Here is a 25,138-nt window from a genome sequence, read left to right as displayed (position 1 = left end):
AATGAACAAATCTTTTTTCGAGTCAGTTTGTTAATTTCGTTTGTTGGATGAATCAAATGACTCGAAAAAAGATTTGTTCATTTTGATGAACGAGTTCGAACAGGAGAGTCACACAGAACAGAGCAAGGCGAGCATTTGAGCTTATAAAACTTAAACTTTTTCATTTATTTTTGAAATGACCGATCGTTTCGCTAGATAAGACTCATATCCATCATCTGGGGTCGTTTAAAGTCCTTTGAAGCTGCTCTGAAACTCTCATTTGGACCTTTAACCGTTTGGTTCCCATTGAAGTCCATTAAATGGAGAAAAATCCTGGAATGTTTTTATCAACAACCTTCATTTCTTTTCGACTGAAGAAAGAAAGACATGGACATCTTGGATGACATGGGGGTGAGTAAATTATCAGCAAAAGTTTTTTTTTCTCATTCTGAATAACTTAAACACCTCTGATTGATCATTGCGTTCAGTCTAAAGTTGCTTATGCGCAAAATTGGAATATCGCATTAAACCTTTGTGTATAAAGCACGGTTTTCATCCAGTGAGTCGAAGAGAACAAAACTGGTGCTAAATATCACTAAGAAAAGTTAGAGTAAGAGAAGCCACTGTTAATAATACTTTTCCGTATATAATGAATTGCTTGCTTCTCAGAGTGTTCAGACGAAACACATAAACATGTTATCTTGCTTTCGGAGGCAGATGTTGCTGTGTGGGAACGCAGTCATGTAAGACAGTTCTGGGAGGTAATTATACTGTACCACTTTGATGACAGATGTTCAGAATGACCAAAACAGCTTTGTTATGCAAACAGCTTTTCATGCTTGAATGTTCAAAAAAAATATTTTCAGTTATATGATTGCAATCGTACCTCTCTTCCCAGTCTGTCAGTAATGCAACGCTCTGTTTACTTCCTGTCTCTATGAAGCTCCTCGTTTCAAACACCACAATGTGCTTTGATTGGCCGGCTGGACCAGTGTGACGTGATTTGGTCAACTGCTTCTCGCGTATTTGGGAAATGTCAAACCCGTTCTGCAATTACTGCGAGTTTCAATGCACTATTAACACAACTCAACCAGGACTCCCCTTTATTTCGCATATGCCTTGGGCAAGAATTATTTAAATGAGGAATATTGTAATGAATTCGTTCCCAGAAGAAAACTCATGACTACAATGGAGGCATTTCAGGGAGTTCAGACACAGTACTAACGGATATTGAAAATTAGACTTTGTGCTTTGTAATTGTGCAGACTTTTTCCATGCTCAAACAGCAATGGAGCCCTTTAAAGAACCAAGTGTCTGTAAAGGGTAAAAGTTTTTAAGGATTTTGTGATTTGTGGCACTAATTTGTGTTTAAATTGATAGTATTTCAGTGGGTTCATGCGGGAAACTGACTCCTAATGCAAAGTTTGTATGCAAGCAGTCACCCCTCTTGATGAAACTTCATTTCTTGCACCATTTTGATAAGCTAATTTACAGTGTGGTAGAGCTTGGCTATTGCTATAATCAGCACACACCAAAATATCCTCACATCGGGCTTCGTTTGCAGAACATATTTGTGTCAATATCACTAAAACCCTTTAAAATGTGTTTCAAATCAATACAATTTACATTCAAGTAGTGTTTTCAAGCAATTTACTCAGATTTGTGTCTCATGAATGAGTGTGTTCATGTTAACTTTTGTAACCTAATTAAACAATGCACATTTTTTTTTACATTTTTCTCACTCAACCAAGAAACCACATTAATCGTCGTGGAAAAACTGGGAAATATTAGAGAATTTTACTGTGAAATAGTTTTAATTGCTATAAAATTATTTTTTTTTAAATCCAGCAATCTGAAATGACAGGAAAAGTCATGGAAATTCATTGGTGAGAAGATGCAGGTATCCTGAAATGATCCTTTCAGTGAGTCTTCTTTTCTTTCCATGCTAGTTGGCCATAAATATTCTTTTCCTGCAAGTTCTCAAACCACAAGCAATTAGGTCATTGTGCGGAGGACGGTTACCTGCTCAGATAATACTTAAATACTGTTGACATGGAGAGGGCTCTGTCGAACAGTTTCACGTTTACCGTGACAATTGCATGTCGTAAATGAGAGTGAGTCCATTAGCTGATAAGTTCAGCCAAGATTTATGGCATCTTAATGTCTCCCTGTGGGACAATAAAAGCTGGTGATCTAGTCGTGACAATGAAGCCTGGTTTTTTTTTTTAGCCCCCTTACCAATGTCAACAGCAATATCCTTTAGCAAACTGCTTTATTTTGTCTATATTTATTGACATTACCATGACACTTTTCAATATGGATATCTAAGCCCTGTGTTAAGTTTGAAGATGGTTGGTAGCAAGAGACACCCGTGAGTGGTTGGTTAATTCCTAAAAGGACCCATGAAATTGTCTTGAGCTCATTGCTCGGGTGAACGAGTGAGTGTGAGACTTGATCTAGGTCAGGGCTGCCTGTCTGACCCCATCACTTCTGCCGTCTGAAGCCCTTGGTCTTCGTCTTCTGCCTTTTCTGCTGCAAAACCAAATGAACTCTCAGGCAGATGCTCTAAAAATGTTTATCATGGCGTCTTTTATGCACTCGGCAAAATAAGCAGGATTCAATATGTATTGATTTTGTGTGGTATTTCAGAAAAGATGCTTGATGTCATTGAGTTCATATAGAGACAATAAAGTATGAGTAAAAAAAATTGATTTTGAATGTTCGACCAGGACCCGCTGTTGCTCATTTGTTCACAGAAGACGGTACAGAAGCAAACATGGACTGCTTTTGGTGAAGAAAACCGGGACCTCAGGGCAAAAATAAAAAGATATATGTATAAAATTAACTAAAATATATGTGACTGCAAATTTAAGTTCGAGGTCGGTATGATTTTTTCCACGTTTTTGAAGAAAGTCTCTTATTCTTAACAAAGTTGCATTTATTTGATTATAAATACAGTAAAAGCTGCAATTAAATATTATTACAACTATTATATATATAGTAATAGTTGTAATAATATTTAATTTAAAAATATTTAAAATTCAGTATAATATTTAAATATTATACTGAAATTGAAATATTATACTGAAATATAATATATAGTTGTAATAATATTTAAAATAAAATAATATTTAAAATTCAGCTTTGCATCACAGGAATAAAATAATTATGTGTATATATATATATATATATATATATATATATATATATATATATAAATTGTTTTATTCCTGTGATGCAAAGCTGAATTTTCAGCATCCTTACTCCAGTGTCACATCATCCATCAGAAAATATGCTGATTTGGTGCTCAAGAAACGTTTTTATATATTATTATCAATGTTGAAAACAGTTGCATACAATTCTTGAGTAAATTGTGATTTCAGATTTCAGTTTTTGGATTCTTTGATGGATAAAAAGTTCAAAAGGACTTTATTTTAAATATAACTTTTTTTTGTTACAATATCTCATTCGATCAATGTGAAATTGTGCATAGTGTATATCTATTTTTTAAAAAAAAAAAGAATAATCAAAGACTTATTAGTTGTAATTATTTATTCAAATCACATTTTTGTCTTTTCTGTATTATAGGTTGAAGAAAAAGTCCCAGTCAGTGGACATCCCTGATGAGAGTTATGCCGGTTCATTCGTCAAAGACCTGCTGGCGTCGCCTATGATACAGAATGTGACCAGATCAGTTAAAACTGAAGAAAAGGGGATCAATACCACCAACATTCAAAAGGCTCGTAGTCCTCGACGTGGAGAGCTCAAGCGGGGCTATACCATAGGTGCGTTACGTCTTCAGTAACCCTTCTGCACACTTGTATTATGTTATTATTTCCTTTGGCTTGGGTTATTATGTTGCATTTTAATTTAATTTAATTTTAAGTATTGTAATCACTCTATGTATTTGTTTTAATCGAAGGATTTAATGATTTTAGGGTGTCTTCTTACTTACTGAGCATGTTATGGTGCATTAGAAAACACTTCTAGTGCAATTCGAACACATTAACATGAACATTATCATACAATGGAAAGGAATATTCCAGTGAGACTTGTTAGTTATGCTTAATCCAGTGTTGGCACAGGAACTGGCTGGCTGGCCCTGCGGTAAGAGGGAAATGGATAGCTTTGAGACTGTAATCAGAGGAGAAAAGAGGATCTCATCCCTCTGTGGACACACACACACACACACACACAGAGTAATTACTCCTGAGTTGTAGGAGAATCTCCAGCTTCTAGACTAGACAGAGAACCAGTACAGTAACAATATGAAGGCACTTTAAATAAATTATAGGGCTGGGAAATAAATTATATCGAGATCACAATAGAATTTACGTAGATAATGGTGATAAGCTTTACTATTTTTACTCGATATGGATTAATCTAACAGAAATAAATGCTCCAACAGCCTGTTATAGTGCATGTCACTATTAAGTGTCTATGTGTGAGTGAATGATACACAAACTCACACATGTGATGCTCACGGTGCTTTAAGCATCTGCCGTCTCAATATATGAGGACATGAACTCTTGAAGAGTCAATTTATGACTCATTTGAGAAAAACTACCATCAAATACACACTGAAACTACAACTAAAATGGAAAGATCTTCAAAATAAAAGTTCAGTTTAACTTCAAGAAATTATGATGGAAATATATTTGTTGTATAATGTTATATATTTTAAATATATAACATTATAAAATATTATTATTTCTAAGAAATATCATACAATATGTTTTTCATTCATATTTTAAACTTATTTGACAAAAAATAAACTTAATGATTTGTAGTAGATTAATGTTATATTTTCATTTCATGAAAATAAAAGCTTGCTTACATTGTTAATGTTTATATAAACGTGTATCAAGTCATAAAACACTATAAATAACAATAAATAAAATGATAAATCCTGAATTTTGGGGGGGAAATAAAAGTGGATTCCATGGGGGCCTTACATTAGAAGTTTAATTGTGAACAATATGAATGTTTACAAGATATGTGCAATTGAATATTATGATAAATATCAATGTCATATATCGCCCTACTATAATAATTTAAATGTGATGGCAAAGCTGAATTTCCACAGTCCAGTTTTACTCCAGTCTTCAGGCTCACATGATTTACATGTCCTAATAGCCTTCTTGTTCTATCATATAATTTTCCTCTTGTTTCTTATAAGAAGTAAAATATATAGCCTCACTTACTGTTTGCCATCTTTGTGGTGAATAAAAATAAAAATCGCGTCGGCAAGAATCAGCCTCACTTTCACTTTTGCTCATCACTATCAATTTCATCAGGGCATAATAACAAGGAGACATTTTCCAAATCTTTGATTACCTTATTCATGTGAAGTTTCAGAAGGCTTTCTTGACCAAACAATTTTAAAGTTGCGAGCATAAGAATATTTTGCAAGGCAGTTCACCATAAATAATGCACCGAAATAGTCTCGCTCTTTCAAACCGCTTCTGATCTTTTGAGTACGGCTACAAATAGCCGTGATGCATCAAGCTTCCTAATGGCCATTTTAGGAGAACTGGCTGTTATGGTGGTGAATAAATGCACTCGTACCCTCGGGTGACCATGTAAAGGTGCATTTGTGTGTAGTTTCATACCCAGTGAGTCAATCCATAAGCTCAGTTAACTTTGTGAGCATGCAATAATTACTTCAGCAAGATTTTTTTCCCCCAAAGGACCGATATAAGAGGTATTTTGAGACGTCCCAGCATCGCTTCCGTTACGGCTAATGTTTCTCATTGTTACCTACAGGGCAGGGTTGACGTCAGCCTGAGGCTTCTGAGTCTCCTGAGTCTAATGATGCAGCTCTGCTATTAGTTCTCCAGCAGTCGGGTGTCTCTCCCTATTAACTGTCTGAGCAGAGAATCTTTTAATCAAAGCTCTTTGATCAGATCTCCGCCGGGGTGGTGTACTAGATGCCATAAGTCAGACTAATTAGACTGTTAATCATGGTGATTTGTTCGCTGTTTAGGACTAGTTCACTTACAGATGAAAATTATCCCATGATTTACTCACCCTCGAGCCATCCTTGGTGTATATGACTTGAAATAAATTCTAAAACAGCCTGAAAGTGCATGTCACTATTAAGTGATTTCTCACACATGCGATGCTCGCGGTGCTTTTAGCATCTGCCGTCTCAATATATGAGGACATGAACTCATCTCCAGAGTCTGAGTCACTACATGACTCATTTGAAGAAAACTACCATCAAATACACACTGAAACTGACACGAAAAAGGAAAGATCTTCAAAATAAAAGTTCAGTTTAACTTCAAGAAATTATGACGGAAATATATCACTACTTTTCAAAGTAAAATATTTATAAGAAATATAATACAATATAAAACAAGATGTTTTTTCATCCATGTTTTTATTTGACAAAAAATAAACAATGTTTTGTAGTAAATTTATGTTATATTTTCATTTTATTACGTTTTAAAAGCTTGCTTGCTTTGTTAATGTTTATATAAACTTGTATCAAATCATAAAACACAGAATGCGTTCTTCTTTCAGACGAATACAATCAGAGTTATGTTGAAGGGACACTCCACCGTCTTGACGCTCTTACGTCGTCATATTATATTAGCGCGCATTATGAGTGAAATGATTTCCAGGCGGTTGCGTAGAGTGGAGCTCAACTCTAGTCTACATTGATGGGCAGAGTAGTGGGAGTGGCCTGCGGAGCTGAGCATTGCAATGCACTATGGGGATTGTTGTTTACAATCCACAAGCACTAAAAAGTCATTTTCTAACTTTTATCGGCCAAGAAGGACCCAAATTCGAAATGTATGATACTATTCTACTACATATATGACCCACTTTCATATTCATGTCTGTCTTCACCGGTGGAATTACTCTTTAATAAATGTCCTTTTTTAAACTTTATAACGTGAAAAAACTAGCTTCCGGCCAATCGAACATAAGGATTTGACTTAAGTGTAAAGCGTAACTTGTGCGAGTATTGATTTTTACGCTATGCCACGACGCTCTACGCTACTTCCGACGTCACAAGTTGCGTAAGTTGCGCTTTAGGTATAAGTAGACTGCGTATGGCCGTTAGCTAGAATGTTACTTTGTAATGTGTTAAATATGAATTTTTGTCTTGCACAAACTCATCGTTTTGCTTCAGAAGGCCGTTATTAACCAACCAGAGCCGTGTGGAGATCATTAATAATGGATAGTTGCACTTTTTTGAGCCTCAATCTGTTGGTTGCAATCCACTGCCGTTATAAAGCTTTGGAAGAGCGAGGATATTTATTATAACTCTGATTATATTCGTCTATACACCTAGGATGGCTTGAGGGTAAGTAAATCATGGGGTAATTTTCATTTGCATCACATCAGAGTTCAAATAAATGCCTTTTATAAATGTTTTAGCAGTAAGTGTGGCTTAGATACAGAATTTTCTTTGAGGCTTTTGCACAATTGTACGTGTTCCTAAATGCTGTCCTTGCATCTATTGTGTCCAGCTGTTCTATGAACATGAGTGATGCAATCAGTGTATTTGTTTTGGATGCTTTCTCTCCATTTTCAGGAACATCAAGGGTTAAATGAAAAAGCACAGTAAGGCATTCTTGGCTTTTAAAGCCTTTTATAGCTGTGCCTGTATTGGAGATATAACCTCACAGCTCAGAATTAGCTCTTGTATGTTGCTCCCTCACAAACACAACACACACACAATCAAAAAGTAATCTTCTCAAGTGAAGTGCATTGGACGCAGAGCTTCTGCTGGATGTAAAATGAGAGTGTTCCTTCCCCATACTCACTCTTGTGTATGTGTCACATAAAATATGGTGTTTATTTGTTTTCTTTCTGCATGATATTGTGAAAACTTACGAACTTACCCATATTTATATACAGTATACATACACAGTATACACTCACCTAAAGGATTATTAGGAACACCATACTAATACTGTGTTTGACCCCCTTTCGCCTTCAGAACTGCCTTAATTCTTCGTGGCATTGATTCAACAAGGTCCATATTGAAAGGATAGCATCTTGCAGTTGATGGAGATTTGTGGGATGCACATCCAGGGCACGAAGCTCCAGTTCCACAACATCCCAAAGATGCTCTATTGGGTTGAGATCTGGTGACTGTGGGGGCCATTTTAATACAGTGAACTCATTGTCATGTCCAAGAAACCAATTTGAAATGATTCGAGCTTTGAGACATGGTACATTATACTGCTGGAAGTAGCCATCAGAGGATGGGTACATGGTGGCCATAAAGGGATGGACATGGTCAGAAACAATGCTCAGGTAGGATGTGGCATTTAAATGATGCCCAATTGGCACTAAGGGGCCTAAAGTGTGCCAAGAAAACATCCCCCACACCATTACACCACCACCACCAGCCTGCACAGAATGTCTTCTACCATCTAATACCATCTGAATGTCTCAACAGAAATTGAGACTCATCAGACCAGGCAACATTTCCCAGTCTTCAACTCTCCAATTTTGGGGAGCTCTTGCAAATTGTAGCCTCTTTTTCCTATTTGTAGTGGAGATGAGTGGTACCCGGTGAGGTCTTCTGCTGTTGTAGCCCATCCGCCTCAAGGTTGTGCGTGTTGTGGCTTCACAAATGCTTCACTGCATACCTCGGTTGTAACGAGTGATTATTTCAGTCAAAGTTGCTCTTCTATCAGCTTGAATCAGTCAGCCCATTCTCCTCTGACCTCTAGCATCAACAAGGCATTTTCACCCACAGGACTGCCGCATAGTGGATGTTTTTCCCTTTTTACAACATTCTTTGTAAACCCTAGAAATGGTTGCACTTGAAAATCCCAGTAATTGAGCAGATTGTAAAATACTCAGACCGGTCCGTCTGGCACCAACAATCATGCCACACTCAAAATTGCTTAAATCACCCGTTTTTCCCATTCTGACATTCAGTTTGGAGTTCAGGAGATTGTCTTGACCAGGACCACACCCTTAAATGCATTGAAGCAACTGCCATGTGATTGGTTGATTAGATAATTGCATTAATGAGAAATTGAACAGGTGTTCCTAATAATCCTTTAGGTGAGTGTATACACTCACACTGGCCACTTTATTACTGGAACTGGTTATTTGAGTTACTGTTGTCTTTCTATCAGCTCGAACCACTTCTGGCACCAACAAGTCATTTTCCCCCACAGAACTGCTGCTCAATGAATATTTTCTCTTTTTCTGACCATTCTCTGTAAACCCTAGTGAAGGTTGTGAGAGAAAATCCCAGTAGATCAGCAGTTTCTGAAATACTCAGACCGGCCCGTCTGGCACGGACAACCGCGTCACATTCAAAGTCACTTAAATCTTCAGCAGATCGTCTTGACCATGTCAACATGCCTAAATGCATTAAGCGGCAGTTATGTGGGAGAAAATGCCTCCATGTGATTGGCTGATTAGCTGATACATATATGTATACACATCTTAAATGAAATAAGTGACATTAATATAAAATATAAAATAATAAGTGATCTAAAATGTTGGTTTTTCTAATGGGTTGAAAACAGGTTCTCTATTTTTAGACACTACTAAGATGAGCCAGCAGAGGGTGTATTAAACTTGCAGTATGTCCTCTAGTCTAGATAGGTAACATATTAATAAAATGCTAGTTAATTAAACCGTATTAAACTATACGTGTGTTTTCCATTTCATAGTAAATAATGATATTGTTTGTATGTGTGCGCTATAACAAAATAAATAAAAATTGCCTGTGGTTGACTTGACTTTACTTGTGGCCTAGTTTTTCCTTTACCGGGCATCATGCCAGCTGTCAAAAGTTTGTTAAGTCAAGTCTCAAGAGTCCAAAATTCCTGGTTATGCTTGCATTGAGCAGTCTCAAAGCAGAATAACTAATGAAAGAGCTTTTCCTCTCGTATTGGATTCCTTTTTTTCTTCTCAATTGATTTCCGTTGATGTAGCTGCGAGCATGTTCGAGACAGGTGTGTAGTGGAGCTGTTTAAACTGTGCATTTTAAATGTTATTTTTCAGCTCGGCTGTAGATTACATGGCATATATCACAGATTTATTGAAAAAGTAAAGTGAATTATCCTATGTGCAAGGATAATTTGACTCAATATATGAAGCTTTTTCTATCACAAATCTAAACTTGCCTCCGGACTCGTTTCTCATTTGCAGATTCACTAAAAGTGATTGATACTGATTGCAGGCTGGCTGTTTTATTGCTGTAACAGATTTCCTACTTTATGCAGATGAACTGCCAAAATGTGTGAAACACGGAATGATTTGGTTTATACTATTGAGTACATTTCAAATGCTTGTTAATGATTTATTCAACACCTAGTCACTTTGTATGTAAATTGTAAAAAAAAAAAAAATCATATTCTCACAGGTGTTGTTTGAACCATGTTTCAACATGTGTGGTTGCCAGGGTATTCTGTGTGATTGATTGCATACAAAGTTTATATTTAATTTTATTGAAACAGCTGTCTTATGATTAATCCAGATACCTTCTACCTCTTTTTAGAAATAATCAATCTACACTCTAAAAGCTGTTGATTCGAGTAACTCGTGCTATCCCTCAGCTGGGGAGTGGAGGTAGTGACAGATACTTTGATTGACAGCGGTTTATAAATCAATGTAATGACTCCAGAGTCCTGTAATGTGACAGGTGATAGGAGGAGACAGCAGATTGCTGAGTTGGTGTTTCTCACAGCTGAGCTACACACTTTTCAACCCTCCCCGCTTTGGTCTCCAGCAAATCTTACTGCAGGCATAAATCTGTTGTTGTTAAAATATGTTGTTTGTTTTTGTACTCTGCCTTCTTAGATGGCCATATCCTCCCTCAAACATTCTTCAACCTGACACTCTAGTTCACTCCAGAATTAAAATTTCCTGATAATTTACGCACATGACATGGGGGTGAGTAAATTATCTGAATTTTGATTTTGGAGTGAACTTATCCTTAAAGGAGAACTCCGGCGAACAATGAACCTTTGGTCTAATAAAACATTGTTCTCTGAGATTTGTTTTCATGATAATCAAATGTAAAGAGTTTTATCTCTAAAAACTGTTTGGCGTATAATGCTAGAAGAAATCGCTAGTTTATACCACTAACAAGGCTCAAAATAGCCCCACACTAACGCAGTAACATAATGAGGGTCCATAGATCCAAAACGAAGCATTGAGAACTTTGCAAGTGTACAGACCGTTTGATAAGAAGATACTTTATGAAGACAGTTCACTTCGCGTATACAGACAGGAGCCATCTTAAAAAATAGTCTCGATAAGTCAAACCACGAACACTTACAAAGTTCTCAATGCTTCGTTTTGCTTGTATGGACCCTCATTATGTTACTGCGTTAGTGTGGGACTATTTTGAGCCTTGTTAGTGGTATAAACTAGCGATTTCTTTTTACTTAGTCAATGCCCCCATTACTAGCATTATACGCTAAACAGTTTTTAGAGATAAAACTCTTTACATTCAATTATCATGAAAACAAATCTCAGAGAACGATTGACTAGGTACCGATGTTTTATTACACCAAAGGTTCATTGTTCGCCGGAGTTCTCCTTTAAGTCTTTAAAGCAACACCAAGTAACTTTTCCTCTGCGGTCGCCCTACAGGTTGGAAGGGGAATTGTCCATAACCGCTGTCGTAAATAATTTAGCCTCGCACGCACGCTCGTTATTTATCCAGCACCGGCTTTGGAATGAACGATGTCCACAGACAAGGTAGAGTATGTTGCATGATTTCATGAAAGTATGATGTATTGCAACATCAGAAACGAAGAAAAACAAAATAACGACTATTGTAACGCTTGAGGTAAAGCAAGTCAAATTTGTAGTTTTTTTTGTCTCATTAGAACTACAGAAACGCGACCCAATCTGGCAATCTTGCATAGCGTTGTTATAGCAGATATAGGACCGTGAAGCGAATCCAGAAATGCCTTTCGTTCTGTTACGACTTAATGAACCACTGAAACAATTTTGGAAACATTATTTTGAGGTAAAAAATCTTTGTGTTGTTTTACAGTTGCAATCGAAATTATTCAGCCCCCATTGCAAATCAGGTTTGTTGGCAAAATTTAGACTTTCAGGTGTTTGCAATGAACAAATCAAACAAAAGTAATCAACACAACAAATTTTCCAAGTGGTTTCTGCAAATTCAACTGAAAATGCAACTTTTAATGACTTCCGCAGTCTAAAAAGCCCTATTTCCGTCATGATTGGTTAACCTCCGCATACTGCCGTTTATTAGGGCGGGTCAAGTTGCTGAATATTGAATGTGTTCATTTGTACTATATAGGCGGTCATACGTTAAAGGGATAGTTCACACACATGCATCACACACAACCAGCGTCGGTCAATATAGTGAGCCTACGTGTGACGTACAACACAGAAGTGCTGCGCTGTTACCCTACGTGAACTAACTCGAGGTCCACAGAGAAGGAAATGAATAGTTGAATTAAGTCGCTATTTTTATTTTTATTTCACAAAAAGTATTCTCGTCTCTTGATAAACTTAAGGTTGAGCCACTGTAGTCACTCGGACTATTTTAACGATGTCTTTACTAACTTTTCTGGGCCGGCAAGTTTCGATCCCTTAAAAGCCAATGGAGTGATCCAGCTCTCAGATTTCATCAAAAATATCTTAATTTGTGTTCTGAAGAATGAAAGTGTCATTACTGACAGAATTTTCATTTTTGAGTGAATTAACCCTTTAATATGCTTGTTGTTCTGACATCATAACATTTTGGAATGGCCATTTTTCAGCTTAGTATTCATCTGAAAGTTCTTTAAAGGCAGTTTTGTTTCTAAATGGTGCACTGAACTGAGCAAGTAAAATCCTTTTTTTAAATCCCTAATATCTGGTCCCTTTAAAGCTTGGCTTAAACTGCTGGCCCTTGCAGTTTCATTATGATGGGACATTTGTGGGACAAACGGGACACCATGGAATAAATTGGCCTGCATAAGTCTTGTTTAATGCTCATGCTGTATATCCTCAGCTCCTCTAGCCTCCAGCTCAGGTGGTTTGACAGAGAACTCCCTAGGCTCTCATTTGGGTTGAAGTGTGCAGCTGGCATTTCAAATAATCCTGGTGCGTTGTCTTTAGATCAGGATTACACTGAGTAAGAATGACTTTAATTGGCACACCACCCTTTAATCTTCGAATAACGAACAATCAGTTGAGGTCGGAGAGTATATCATCCCTTGAGTTGTCTTTTAATGAGAATGAGTTTATTATGCACACTCAAGCCTTGTTAAGAGAAGTTCTGTCTTATACTTTGAATATGTACTACTACTAGTGATAGCAGTGGTGATTTTCTTTTGAAGAACCCGTCATTTGCAGTATGAATTGAATTCAAACCCTGTTGTATTCCACCGGCCTGTACAATTTCAGGTGAGCCTGATTAGTTTGTCTGGGGTGAATTGAAACTAAACTCTACAGGAAGCCTGTGTCAAAGTGCACACCTTCCATTCTCATCCAGAGACCCTTAACCCCCGTCGGCGAGCGTCTGTGAAGGCATCTGCTCGTGGGTATCAGTCAGGGGGCCATTTCCGACACTGGTGGGAACCTGCTTCTAAAAATAACGTGTCATGCCTGAAGGTGCCAAGATAATAGGAGGCTCAGAGCTGTGATTTGTTGTCCTGAGCAGATAGCAAGGGGTATGTCATGGCTGATTTGCTGTCAGTGGTCTTTTAGACTAGCGTTTGTTGGCTGCTCGTGTCAAGTGTAAATTAAGCTTTAAGACATTTTTTTTTTCCTTAAGCATGGATGCATTAAATTAATCAAAAGTGGCCGCAAAAAGACAATGCAAATAAATAATTGTTTCCACAAAAATATTACTGTTTCACACATTGATAATAATGTTTCTTGAGCAGCAAATCTGCACATTAAAATGGATCATGTGACACTTAAGACTGGATTAATGCTGGAAATTCAGCTTTGCATCACAGTAATATATTACATTTTAAAATATGTCAACAATAGAAAACAGCTATTTTAAATTGTAATAATATTTCACAATATTACCGTTTACTATATTTTTGATTTAAAAAAAAATGCAGCCTTTTTGACCAAGAGAATTATTTATTTTTAATGCGACAGAATCTGACGATTCATAAATAATACAGAGAAAATTAAAATTGGTTAAAAGAAATAAACCCAAAGACATTTTTTTCATTGTGCAGCCGTGCAGGGTGTTTATTATCATTAATGACTTGAATGATATTTATGGCAAAATATGGTAATATATTAAATATATTAATTTAATAAATGTACAAGGGGAAATGGGGTTTGTTCAGTTTTATGATAGACATTCTAATTTTGCAGAAATAAAAGCTACAATGTTTATTCTGTAACTAATGAGCTTTGTTTTATTATAGATATTGTATTTCTTCAACTATGGCCACTTTCGGCCATGTAGGCCAAATTAGTTTATTTAATCTGTCCAACATTTTTTTGTGTGTGTGTAATTGACCAAAACTACAGTTTGATTGGAAATTATTTTCTATTTACAGTATATTTTTTGTTTTTGTTTTTAGAACTTGTGAAAATTCATGTTTTTTTATTATGTATTTTAGTTGTAAAATTGGAGTTTTAGGCAATGAATAGTCATGTTTTATTTTATTATTTGACTTTTTACATTATTTTACATTTTTATGCAGTAAAATAATGAGGAACCACAACATTGTGACTTTTCTAAACAGACTGATAAACTTCACCATAAAAAATAAGATCAATAACTCACAAAAACATCTTTTTCCCAACTCATCAAAATAGTGATTTAGTGATTTGATGTAAACAACACTGGTCCAGAAACACTTCCTGTTTCAGTTTGTAACTGTTTTCTTTATTTCACATGTAAAGAAAACATCTTAAAGATGTTTGTTTAACTTTTTTATTGAGTTTTACATGTTCTGTTGGTTATATTTTATCCCAGATTTAATGTAGTGTTAAAAAACTGAAACAGGAAGTGCTTCTGGACCAGTGTTGTTTACATCTTGTGAAATGGTCTATAGAAAAACCATTGAGAATAAAGATGTTCACAATATCATTTCTTTTAAATGTCATTAAGTGGAGATTTTAATCATCACCAATCATAACCAAACATAAATCACCCAAATACAAGTGTAATAACAGAATCAAATCTTCTACTCTATAAACTCACTGATGTCCACATACGGTATCAGCCGGCATAGTGCATCGATCCCCACATAAGTGTGCTCATAAAAAATGACATTTATAACCCGTTCACAAAACATCTCGTCCATTTAATGGCATTTTCTTGTCACCGGGAAACTTAGACTCAGACCAGGTCATACGTCCCAGTAGACCGGGGCTGGAGAGGTGTATCTAAGCACATAGAGATAGGCGAGAGCCACTCCCCTGTGTGTGTCTGTGTGGGCTGGCGGACTAACAAGCCTCCTCTCTCTCTCTCTCTCTCTGTCGCTCCGCGGCTGATGCTAACGGGCGAGGGGTGGTGGTGGGGGGGTACAGACCGCGAGGAGTGCAGAGGAGATGAGAAGAGAGAGGAGGACCATGACTAGCGTAACCCACACTCTCCCTCGTTTACTTTCAGACACCGGGCAGAAAAAGAGTGCGCTGGAGAGGAAAGATGTCCGGAGGATATCCTTTCAGAGGCCCAAAGGCACCATGGAGTATGTGGTGAGTAGCAGGTGTTGTCTGTCTGATCCAGGTGGCTCTGTTTACATAATGTGTGTGTGTCCACCCGCCCGCTTGACTAAGGATGAATGTGTGTACACACAGCCGCATGTATGTAATTATGTTTGGGATGGAAATGTGAGTGTGCACATCAGGTATGATTCCCTCCCTCTGCAGTGCTGTTGGTATGTTCCGCAGGAATGACTTTAATTGCTGTTTTTCATGGTACAGTAGTTTACCTGCTGACTGTACCATGTTGTGAAAGGAAAATATGTAAAGCGTGTAATAAAATGGCTATATTAGGGGATTGTGGGACATATTTTTTTGAGCTTTTAAGGTCTGTTCAGAAACATGCCTTTCTCATACTTTTATCATTGTAAACGATTTGAGAGAGATAGAGAGAAAGAGAAAGCAAGAGAGAGCTTTTCCATATGCTCTTGAGATGACCTCAAATCAGGTGGTGACTTTCTCCATGGTAACAGTGGCATTGCCGGGGATGCTGGGAGACGGGGTGGCAGATCACTGGTGCTTCTGTCAGCCTGCTTCTTTTAGACAAACCTGTATGTGCACGAAACACATATTTATTTAGAAAGTCTGTGTGTATGTACAGCACAGGGATTATTTTATTTTTATTTTATTGTTTATATGTAGTTTATTATTATTATTATTGTAAATGTAGTTTATTTTAGATCAACAATAGCATTGATCTGATTAAACTAATAAATAAAATATAGCGTAATAAAATATTATTATGACCAGTGTTATTTTAGTATTATTTAATTTCCTTTTTGTATTGTTTCTGTTATAGTTTCTTATTGATATTTTGCATTAGCTTTTATTTTTATATTTTCAGTTTAATTTAATTTTTATTTATTTGTAATTTTGTTAGATGTTTTTGTCATTTTTTATATATTGTGTTATTTTTAAATACTAATATTAATAGTTATATTTGTATTAATTTTTATTTTTATTTTCAGTTTTACGTTTTTTATTTATTTCCAGTTAATAATTTTATTGTGTTTAAATTTCAGTTGTCAAGGCAATATTTCTGATTTTCATAAAATTTTTTACAAATTTTTTCATCTAAAATTAAAATTTTATTTCAGCTTTATTTCTATTAACAGACATTTTTTAAATAGTTTTTGTTAACCCCGATCAGGATTTTTTTTTTCAACCATTTTACTGCAAGATAAAAGTTTTTATATCTGATTTTATTTAAAGCATGTTAAATTCATGCAAGTAGTATACATTTTATGATATCAGTGTCAAAAGTAGATTTTAGAATTTTCTAGAGAAAAAGAAAATGTGAGTGGCACCCTTGCAAAACTTGCTGCTATGATGCCTAAGGAATTGTGTGTTTTACAAGGTGTCGCTATTCAGTTGCCAAGGCAATCAAGGTGGTTGCTAGGTGAATGTTTATTGGTGCAGATTAAAAGAGTCCACCACAATTTTTTTTTATGACATTCTTTCTGAATCATCCATCAGGGGAAAATCGTCTGATCACTTGAGAAAGTAATAGCTTCTGCTCAAAATGATACTCTCATTCATGCCTTTAGCACAAATGCTGCAGTGCAAATTAAATCCCAAATACTTGGGGTTGGGATATCGATGTCTGCCTTTTCAGTATTCCCTGGTCACTAAAAAAGTTGGCATGAAACATGCTATTAAGGCATTAAAAAAAATTTCCAGAAGTTTTTTAGCTGGAACTGTTTCTGTCTTGTAACCTAGCCCCCACCTTTCTCTTTCTTATTATCAGTGTTGTGAAACCGTACACTTTCCATGTGTAATTGCACACCCTAATATCCACACTAACCAATAATAGTGATTTGTGGCCCTGTGACCACTGAGATTGATGGGCTTAATCAATCAATGCTCTTCGAGCTACACAGCGACTGTACTTCATTCCTTGGGTTGTGATGAGATCCATGTACCTCATATGAGTTTTCATTCCACAGCAGATATTGGAAGTGGGGTTTACACGTGGATAGAAAATTTGATGGAAAAACTGTAAGATATCTTTTGAAATAGACAATGCATTACATCCAAACTATGTGAAACTTTACTATTTTCACCTTGTTGTTCATATATGTTTATATGTGTTTGCGCACACACACACACACATATTTATAATATGCAAATGTGTGAGACTCAGTGAAGGATGCCTCTGAAGGATAAATTGAATGCAGACGGAGAGATGGCTCTCAATTATTTATGTCCGGCTGTTGGACTGTAAGCGATACCCAATGAGAATCGATGATTTGGATCAGGTGACTGAGTGATCCGGTGATCTGAGATCCTGCCACCTGGGGATTTATCAAAACATACAAATGTCACATCTTGCAACTCCAGGGAGCCAACCAGAGGATGAATTCCTAACCGTCGCCATTGCAGTAAACACACTCATGCATCATGCGGTCTGAATGTGCTTAAATGTGTTTCTCGAGATAATGACTGAATTCACTGAATGCTTCTTTTTATATCTCGTCATTTCTATAGATACTATGTTTCTATAATGTTTCATCAACCCATTTGTCAAACATCTTTTGTGGCACAAAGATGCTTTTGTTTTTATGGGGCGAGATATTTTTCAAAGCTTTTCAGACTCGGTGGGCATCATGAAGCCGCCTCAATACGTCCCTCTGTGCGCTCTTTTGTGTGTTTAACCTGACATTTAGAGATTCAGAGATTCTTCAATGCTATTTGCATGGCATTGATGGACAGATATTACATGTTTGGCATTGATGGACAGATATTACATGTTGAGAGAAGTTTAGCACTCTGGCTTCAGCCACAATCAAACCATCAAAAAGGTATTGATTTCACACCTGGTGAGTTAGAGCTTATACACTCTCAGAAAAAAAAGGTCCAAAAGCTGTCACTGGGGCTGTACCTTCTCAAAAGGTACGCTTTTGCACCTAAAGGGTGCATATTAGTACCATAATGGTACATATTAGCACATAAAATGTACATATTAGCAAATAAATGTCCATATTAGCACCTACATCTCCATACTAGCACATAAAATGTACATATTAGCAAATAAATGTCCATATTAGCACCTAAATCTCCATATTAGCACCTAAAATGTACATATTAGCACCTAAAATGTACATATTAGCACCTAAAATGTACATATTGGCACCTAAATGTACATATTACCACCTAAAATGTACATATTGGCACCTAAATGTACATATTAGCACCTAAAATGTACATATTTAAATCTAAATGTACATATTAACACCTAAAATGTACATATTGGCACCTAATTGTACATATTAGCACCTAAAATGTACATATTAGCACCTAAATGTATATATTATCACCTAAAATGTACATATTGGCACCTAAATGTACATATTAGCACCTAAAATGGACAAAAGTTTACCTTTTGAAAAGGTACAGTCACAGCTTTTGTACCTTTTTTTCTGAGAGTGTATGAAGCTGTTTAGTTATGCATCTCATTATGTGTTTTGGACATACCCATTAGGTTTAAAGGGACAAAATCAAATTTAAACGGTCACATTTTAGCTGTAGGTTTATTCGTTTGGACTTGTACAGGTTTTTTATTTTACATATGCTGCACACTGGATGAATGTAGCAATTACGAAAATAAAATAATGCTGTTTTCTATGGATTTTGGATGGATAGGAGACAAAGGGAACAGTAGCTTTAGATGATGCATTCTGGTACAGATGGGCGTCTCATAAAATGCATGGATGGTTTTCACTGGGGCCTTGATTTGCTGTTCCAACAGATTCATATGTTTAGTCAGCAGCCGTGATATTTGAAAGCTGATGTCTTCATTTTGGAACTTTTTTTTAGCTAATAAAATATCTAACTTTTGTTTTGTGTGCCTAGGTGGAGTCTCGGGACACACTCAACAGCATTGCGTTGAAGTTTGACACGACCCCAAATGAGCTCGTCCAGCTCAACAAACTCTTCTCTCGCGCTGTTGTTCCTGGCAAGGTACTGTATGGTGTAGTAATTTTCAGAGCAGATGGTCTCTATGTCCAGCTGAACTCTCTTCCAGTCAATTGCTTTTCCCAGTATCTAGTGTAGTAAGAGGAGGTCAAAAAAAATGTGTCACCTCGAAATTCAAATGTCTTAAAGGGATAGTTCACCCAAAAATGTAAGTTCTCTCATCATTTACTCACCCTCAAGTTGTTCCAAAGAATGTCGGTAACCAAACAGTCAATGGACCCCATTGACTTCTATAGTAGAAAAACAATACTATAGAAGTCAATGGGGCCCATCAAGTGTTTGGTTACCAACATTCTTCAATTTTTTATTTATTTATTTATTTTTTGTTGTATGTGTTCAGCAGAAGAAAGAATTTCATACAAGTTTGAAACAACTTAAGGGTGAGTAAATGATGACATAATTTTATTTTTGGCTGAACTATTCCTTTAGTTAGCAAATTTATCTTGGTGCCTCCACAGTTTCACATTAATGAGCAGAGATTTCGTGATTCTCAGGGTAAGAAATGTCTGGAACCATTTAAAACGGGGGAAATGTCCCAAAAAAAAAAAAAAAAAAAAAGAACTGCGGCTTTTGTTGAAGGATATACAGTACGTTCTATTTGTTCAGTAAACCGCTTCTTTGCTGAGTTTTGAATGGTAATTCATGCTCATTTGGTTTTATTGGAGATCAAGCTAGCTGTCGCTTGTTTAATTCATTTTACTTGGCTAAATGTCATTGCTGTTTGCATGTGAGATGATATAAATCTAAATTCTGAGTGTGTCTTGCTCTTCAGGTGCTGTACGTCCCTGACCCGGAATACATCTCCAGTGCAGAAAGCTCTCCCTCCCTCAGTCCCATCAGCCCCCTCTCCCTCACCTCTTCAGAGGCGGATCTCGAGAAGGCCACCACAGTGAGTGCCACCTCAATCTTCATCTACAGCTTTCAAGGGGATTGCATAGCCAGAAGTCTCACAGTGAGACTTTATCATTGTTTTAATATATGATAAAATGATTTTGCTTGCCAAGGTCTGATCAGTTTCGCTCAACTATTCAAGGAAGAAGAAGCGCTTTTTATATTGTTGTCTGGCTCCGCATATGCTTTTTGACCCTTGAGCATGTATTGTTTTATGTACCTTTCTATTGTGAAGTCCAAAGATTTTTTAGCTCATTGTGGTGTATATGCATATTTTTTCGATGATTTGGAACGGGGATGGGGAAATTCAATAATCCATGTAATAAGTTGAGTTTTATTAAGGGACATTCAGTATAATATGAAGGCTTACTCAGCTAAAAAAGCAGGAAGTTATTAAGTGAAACTGCTTGGATGATTTCACACTAATGCTATATGTCTACATTTATGCAATAGACCATGGAAGTGCCATGGACTATCAATTTGCATAGCTTGCATTTTTACATCATTTCAATTATTTTCCATTTATTTCAACCAGCTTTTTAATTTGTAGTAGCTCAGCGTGTCAAATGAAAAGAGATCCAAATCAGTGACCAAACTCCTTTACATGCCTCAGACTAGGGCTGTGAAACTATTAATCACGATTAATCGCATCCAAAATAAAAGTTTGTGTTTACATAATATATGTGGGTGCACTGTGTATAATTATTTTATATTTATAAACACACACACATGCTTGTATATATTTAAGAAATATTTTAATGTAAATACTGTATACATGAAAATTTATATTATATAGAAATATAAATATTTTATATATAAATATGTTTTTTCTTAAATATACATGCATGTGTATATATATATACACACAAAATAATTATACACAGTGCACCCACATATATTATGTAAACACAAATTTTTATTTTGGATGCGATTAATCGCGATTAATCGTTTAAAAGCCCCACTTCAGACATTTTAAAGCCCCTGCTTTCATATATGTATTTCTGTTCATTTTAGTTGTTAGACTTGTTTTTAACTTCTTTTTTGCCGCCGCTTTAAAAATTCTAGACTTGACCTACTTTATAATGCACGTCTTATGCGTAATACTTTATGCTTGTGTGTTTGAAACTCCATTCCCATTAATTATAAATCTATGAAAAAAATAAAAATAAAATAACCAGCAAGTTTTTAAAAGATATTCCATACAATATGTCATGCATATTACAATACAAACATCGTGATGTTGAGTTTGGGTGGACTATTTCTTTAATCTCAGGCTCAGATAGTTTTGTGTCCACAAGGGGGTGGCGATGAATTTCCCATTTGGGTACAGCCGTGATTCCTCTATGAAGCCAGAGATTCCAGTAATTGTTGTATTCAGACAAACTGCATCCCCCCCAGCTATGTTTGTCCCTAGTTGGTGATACTGGATGACAAATAAGAAGGAAGATATCTTAGAAAGATCACCATGGCTACTTTTAAGCTCTCATCTGTCATTGTGTGGATTAAGAGTCAAATTTATGTCCTGGACTGCCATTTTGAGGTTGCCAAATGGATTGTGTCACCTCTGTTGGATTAGTGTGTGTAGTTCCGGCTCCATATGGTCATGGATTTACTGATCCTGCTGCCCAGTGCCAGAGATTCAGGGGTACATGATTGCATTTCCTTATGAGTCATCAATGGATAAAGCATGCACATGCACACGCCTATTCTAACTTCAGATGTATTCAGGTATCAACATGCATCTCACGAATAAGAATGCGCATGCATATCCCTGTAATTTTAATAGCCTGGAGAATTGACTGTTATTGACATCACCTTCCATGAAAACTCATGAATTCATGCAATATTCATGTTACTCTGTTGTTCTGGCTTTTGCATTTCTTCATGCTGATTTATTCAAACACAGTGGAGTGCATCTAAACAGTGCAGTCAGTCACAGCAACCATACATTTATATACTTGTCTACAGTCTGTACACATGTAATATTCATGTGTTGGGCCATAATGGCCTATCAGTTGCAGTTTTACATATGAGCATTATTTGCTGGTTATGTTTACTGTTATGGGCCAACTTTATTTTTATATATGCAGTTAGAAGACTTCTTAACCCTCTGGGGTTGTTCGTTTCAGAGTCGCACTCGGGGTGTTCAGGTCCAAGTGGACCCAAAGGGTGGGATTCATATATATATATATATATATATTTTTACTCATTTTTTATAATATTTTTTCTTTTCTTTTTTGGTGTTTTAAAAAAATTTCAAAAATAAAAAAAATATATAATTTGCATTAATGCAATAATTATGACAAAATTTCCCCCCATTGAACATAATAGAAAAAATATTAAAAATATATATATATATTTTAAAGCTGTATTTCATTTTAGAGGCAAGCCTAGGCCTCATAAAAGCAATTTTTGAAATGAGATGGATGCCATCTGGTGGAAAAAGTGAGCATTTTAAAAATGCAAAACTTTTTTTGGTGTGTTTGTGTGTGTCTGGATGTGTCTGTTTTGAACTCTTGATGTTTTATGGATTCACCCCTTCACTGTTGTGTGCTTTTTTTCAAGATCGTGGCTGATTTGTAGATTGTACGCACAAAAAAAGTCAGTATTTTCACATTTTTACCAATTTCTCATTTTTTACAACCACTTAGACTATTCACATCCTGTCCCCAATTTTTTTGGGTGTTCATATACCAAATACCAACAAAGTCACCAAATTTCGGACCATTCCGAGGAAGCTGTGATTTAAAAAAAATTTTTATTTAAATTCTTCGGGTCCATTTGGGCCGAACAACCCCAGAAGATTAAATAAAAATCTGTTTCTGTGGTTGTGGACTCCAGGTTTTCTTTTATTAGTGTTGAATGAGCAAGTGATGTTTGTTTGTCAAGTGTAAGAGGTTGCAGTGTGCTCGTGTTTCACAGAGCTCTGTGTGTGAGAAGTTGAAATATATCGAGCGTGGAGCCAAACGAGTTTCGTATTTGCGATTTTAGCTCAAACCCAAGAGTATCAGCTCAAGATTCTGCTGCATGTGACATTTTGTAGAGCTAAAAGTAACTTTTATAATCATCAGATCTGTATTATTGTGCCAGCACCAAGTGAGAAGTGGCTTTTCTTTTTCTTGTCCTATAATGAGCTCGCACAGAAACAAACACACAAAGATGCTGACAGTCACTCAACCGGTGCAGCATCATGTTAAGAAACCTGCCTCAGTCTCCTTGGTTTCCGCCTGTCAGCCTTCTTATAGCAGAGAGCCCTCAAGGGATCTACCTTATGCCTTAATGGGTTGTTATTTCCAAGCCTCCTTGTTATGATGACTGTATGTGTGTGTGTGTTTATATGTGGGTGTGGGTGTTAGAGGACGTACCTTGAGCTCAAGGTTGGGCCACATTCAGTGTGATGTGGCGAGGGCTACCATTGATTGAGCTGTTTCTGACACCATCTTCATCCCCTCAGGACTCAGATAATGTCCACCGGAGACACAGCACTTGTCACGGGCCCCCTCGACCAGCCAGAGTGGTGTCATCCACCTCCGAGGAAGAAGAGGCTCTTACGGAAAAGTTCCTTAAAATGAACTGCAAATACATCACAGATGGCAAGGTGAGTGATTTCTGTGTACAGATTCTGTTAGTCAGGCGCACAGATTGTTAGTAGCCACTGGATTTACCCAGATTTGCCACATTTGTTTGTTAGAAATATATACACAGTATATACACAATATATGAGACAGTGAGAATTATTTATTTTCAATTTACCCAATTGAAATGAAATTTGCACGAATGCATTAAATTGATCAAAAGAGACTTTAACATTTCAATGTAAGTGCATAGTACTTAAAGCCACTTAATATTTTGATGATTTGATTGAGTGATTGAATGATCTGTAAATGACCAAACCGAATAAATGAAAAATAAATGAAATATAAAGTGGGACCATATTTTTTTTTTTCTGAACATTTAATGTATTAATGTACTTATGTATTTCTGAACATTTAGTGCTGTAAGTATATAAATATATACATACATTAAAATACATTTTATTTATAAAAACAAAGTGCTCTAGCATCTGTACTTGGCATTATGTACTGCAAATTTCAAAATGTAAATTAAAAAATAAATAAATAAATATTCCACTTTGATTATGTCTATGAAATAAATGGTACTTGTTACTTTTGGACGACAGAAATTATGATCACGAAGTCTACAATCATTTTTTTACATCAACATCTAAAACATTGGTGGTTGAATTTTATGTTGATCTCTTCCTGTCTAAGTGGATGGTTTGTGGCCAGAAAAATCAACATAAAACAGAAATATGTACTGATCTTTACTGTGATGATCATGTCTGGACATGTAAAAGAATTTTTCATTGGCATCTCTCTCCTCTGTTCTCAATCTTTTAGGGTATAGTTAGTGGTGTGCTGCTGGTAACCCCAAACAACGTCATGTTTGACCCTCATAAGTTGGACCATCTGGTGCAGGAGCGAGGATGTGAGGAGTACGGGATCATGTGCCCGCTGGAGGAGGTGCAGTCTGCAGCCATGTGCCGGGAGATCACCGACATCAGGGTCCGAGAGCTTGTGCCACCGTATGTTACACTTACTTGCACATCATTTTTGCTTCAGATATGATGATTGCTCCTATATAATCACCCTAG

General features: G+C 36.3%; 1 protein-coding gene across 2 annotated transcripts in view; it reads left to right on the top strand.

The window, feature by feature from the left end:
* The window catches only part of oxr1b (oxidation resistance 1b), a 68,301-nt gene that overhangs the window by 24,394 nt on the left and 18,769 nt on the right, over positions 1-25,138 (top strand). For both annotated transcript variants that reach the window (XM_039678755.2, XM_039678754.2), the window contains exons 3-8: positions 3,568-3,764; positions 15,527-15,612; positions 19,471-19,578; positions 20,366-20,482; positions 23,939-24,082; positions 24,885-25,069. In XM_039678755.2, coding sequence (XP_039534689.2) covers positions 3,568-3,764; positions 15,527-15,612; positions 19,471-19,578; positions 20,366-20,482; positions 23,939-24,082; positions 24,885-25,069 — 837 coding nt within the window. The remainder of the gene's footprint in view (positions 1-3,567; positions 3,765-15,526; positions 15,613-19,470; positions 19,579-20,365; positions 20,483-23,938; positions 24,083-24,884; positions 25,070-25,138) is intronic.

Source organism: Pimephales promelas, chromosome 18 (genome assembly GCF_988280905.1).
Source record: "Pimephales promelas chromosome 18, fPimPro1.hap1.1, whole genome shotgun sequence".
NCBI classification, from domain to species: domain Eukaryota; kingdom Metazoa; phylum Chordata; class Actinopteri; order Cypriniformes; family Leuciscidae; genus Pimephales; species Pimephales promelas.
The sequence above is the reverse complement of the archived record's forward strand: the minus strand, read 5'-3'. Positions and strand labels throughout refer to the sequence as shown.